The following is a 2,695-nucleotide window of genomic DNA, read 5'->3' as shown; positions in this document are numbered from 1 at the left end:
TCTATGAACACCTTTTCCTCTTTAATTATAAAAGCAGCAACTTGATATTCCACCTCCCCCAAATTGGCTTTGGCTGCACAGTTCCCAAACTACTATTACGCGTTTTCCCTCTGCACCCTCCCCTGAATAACCACTCAATTTTGTCATTTTCTTCACGTATCTTTGCCTTTATTCGCCCTTTGCTGGCTTTAAACTGTATTCTTTTAACGAATTGGTTGCCTTGAGTGCGATTAAAATACAACGCGTCAGTTGGCTGGCATGCCACCCCACCCACTCCTTTACCTTTCCCTTTCCTGCCACTTTCCACCCTTCACAAATCCGCACTATAAATTCATTCCGTTCCTCGTTAATTCTCATCCAAAATACATTCAATCACACTTAATCTGAGCTTTGCTTCTATCATGACTTCTTTGGACACTTGCAATGTTGCTCTGTTTCTTCTTGTTTTGGTTTCTTGGTTACATTTTACCGTCGACGCAAGGAAGCTCGTGGAATCAGGCGAAACCGAGCAGCCTTTGCTTTTCAAATACCACAATGGCCCTCTTCTATCAGGGAAAATCTCTGTTAATCTCATTTGGTACGGCAACTTCAAGCATCCTCAACGCGCGATTGTCTCCGATTTCATCGCTTCCGTTGCATCATCCAAGCCCACAGTAGCTCAACCCTCCGTTGCTACATGGTGGAAAGCCACGGAGAAATATTATCAGCTCACCAAGAAACCTTCTTCTCTTTCCCTCTCCTTGGGTTCACAAATCCTTGACGAGAACTACTCTTTAGGAAAATCACTCACGAATCAACAAATCGTGGAACTGGCATCAAAGGGTGGTCAGAAGAACGCCATTAACGTTGTCTTGACCTCAGCCGATGTGGCTGTTGATGGCTTCTGTTCTAGCAGGTGTGGAACCCATGGTTCAGCTTTAGGAAGGTCAAGCAATGGTCACAGTAAGTTCGCATACATCTGGGTGGGTAACTCAGAGACACAGTGCCCAGGTCAATGCGCCTGGCCATTCCACCAGCCCATATACGGACCACAGAACCCACCCTTGGTAGCACCCAACAATGATGTGGGTCTTGACGGGATGGTGATCAATATAGCTAACCTCTTGGCTGGGACTGTGACCAACCCGTTTGGAAATGGGTACTACCAGGGTCCGAAAGAGGCACCGCTGGAGGCTGCATCTGCTTGTCCCGGGATTTACGGTAAAGGGGCTTATCCTGGCTATGCCGGAGACCTTCCGGTGGACGCCACAACTGGTGCTAGCTACAATGCACATGGTGTCAACGGGAGGAAGTATCTGCTTCCTGCTTTGTTTGACCCTTCCACCTCAAATTGCGCTACTCTGGCTTAAGAGTTTAAACATTGATTATTGGACGTGGGAGATGTTAGCGTATACAATATATTTTAGGGCAGTATAATTTTGTGAGAGATTCTTTTATTGCATTTGTTATTAAATTATTCTTTTTTTCATAATGGTTGGACAACAACTTTCTACTCGGAAATATTTCCTGCATTCATCTTATATTATTTGTTTCCAATTGAATATCCTGACTTTTATATAATAAAAGAAAAAATTAAAAGGGAAATTATTGTATTCGCTAATGATGAAATATATATATTTCACAACTAAAATTTTAATAGCATTATGTCTTGTTTTAAGGATTTAGGGTTATAAATTTTAAGATTTAATGTTTAAATTTAAAATTTAGAGCTTAATTTATAATTTAATCTTAAAATTTAGAGTTTAGAAAAAATTCAAGGGTTATGAAGTAAATTTATCGAAGCCTTTTCTTTTTAACAAAAATTTATCGAAGCTTTGGGCCAGTCTCCGCCCAAGAAAAGTACCTAACGCTTAGCCGCGGCCGCTTGACGACCATCTCACATTCTCACTCCATGACTTTTAACCTCCGACAACCCATCCTCGCCCACCCGTGGGATTTCCCTTTAACCCTCTAATCAAACAATAATTTACATCGCCTCAAAGAAAACATAAACACATATATAAATACTTATTAACCACTGACGATCCCCTTGCCTTTTCGAACCTTTCTTTGGTGTCTCTCCCTTAGCTTTGCCACATACCAAATCTTCCAATGGACGCTCTCAATTTCAACTTTGACTTCATTTTTAGTTTTGTGTTGGGCAATGACTTACATAATCTAAATTTGGTATCACGTTCACACTTCAACATCATGATCATGTATATATATATATATATATATATATATATATATTGTCACGTACTAAACCTTTGGGTCCATGGACATTGGTGCAAATGTTCACAAGAGGGGTTCTATGTGCGCAGATTTGGGCTTGTTGGGCATGATAAGTTGGCCCAGTTCTTGGAGAATGTTTATGAGTTCGTGAAGGATCAAGTTCGAGGTGTTCGAGAGAAGCGACGAGGGTGTTACATGTTCGACGGGGGTAATTTTGTCAAGGCTCGTGGATTCGGACCGAGACATGTGTGTGCAGATTTATGTAGGATAATCTTATGGAGTGTTGGGCTTGCCCAGAACCATTAGACCTAACCCGTTCCTTGGAAGGTTCCAGAAAGGATACTATTATCCAATAATTAAGGAGATAAATACTTAATTAGGGATAGTGTTGTATTTGAATTCAAATGCCTTAGAGATAGAGTTCTAGATAAGGTAGGATTCAATCTAAGTCGTCTATATACTTTGATCTAGAACGTTGGAT

The 2,695-nt window shown here is 41.0% G+C and overlaps 1 protein-coding gene across 1 annotated transcript; it reads left to right on the top strand.

Annotated features, from left to right (window-relative positions):
* The first annotated feature begins 365 nt into the window (after positions 1–365).
* On the top strand, positions 366–1,373 carry LOC120195126 (protein PHOSPHATE-INDUCED 1-like). Its single transcript, XM_039197224.1, has one exon. The coding sequence runs from the start codon at positions 402–404 to the stop codon at positions 1,347–1,349; it is 948 nt and encodes a 315-aa protein (XP_039053155.1). The 5' UTR covers positions 366–401; the 3' UTR covers positions 1,350–1,373.
* Positions 1,374–2,695: the final 1,322 nt, after the last annotated feature.

Source organism: Hibiscus syriacus, unplaced genomic scaffold, assembly GCF_006381635.1.
Source record: "Hibiscus syriacus cultivar Baekdansim isolate YM2019G1 unplaced genomic scaffold, ASM638163v2 tig00117005_pilon, whole genome shotgun sequence".
In the NCBI taxonomy this organism is placed as follows: Eukaryota; Viridiplantae; Streptophyta; class Magnoliopsida; order Malvales; family Malvaceae; genus Hibiscus; species Hibiscus syriacus.
This window is presented reverse-complemented; position numbering and strand designations above follow the sequence as displayed.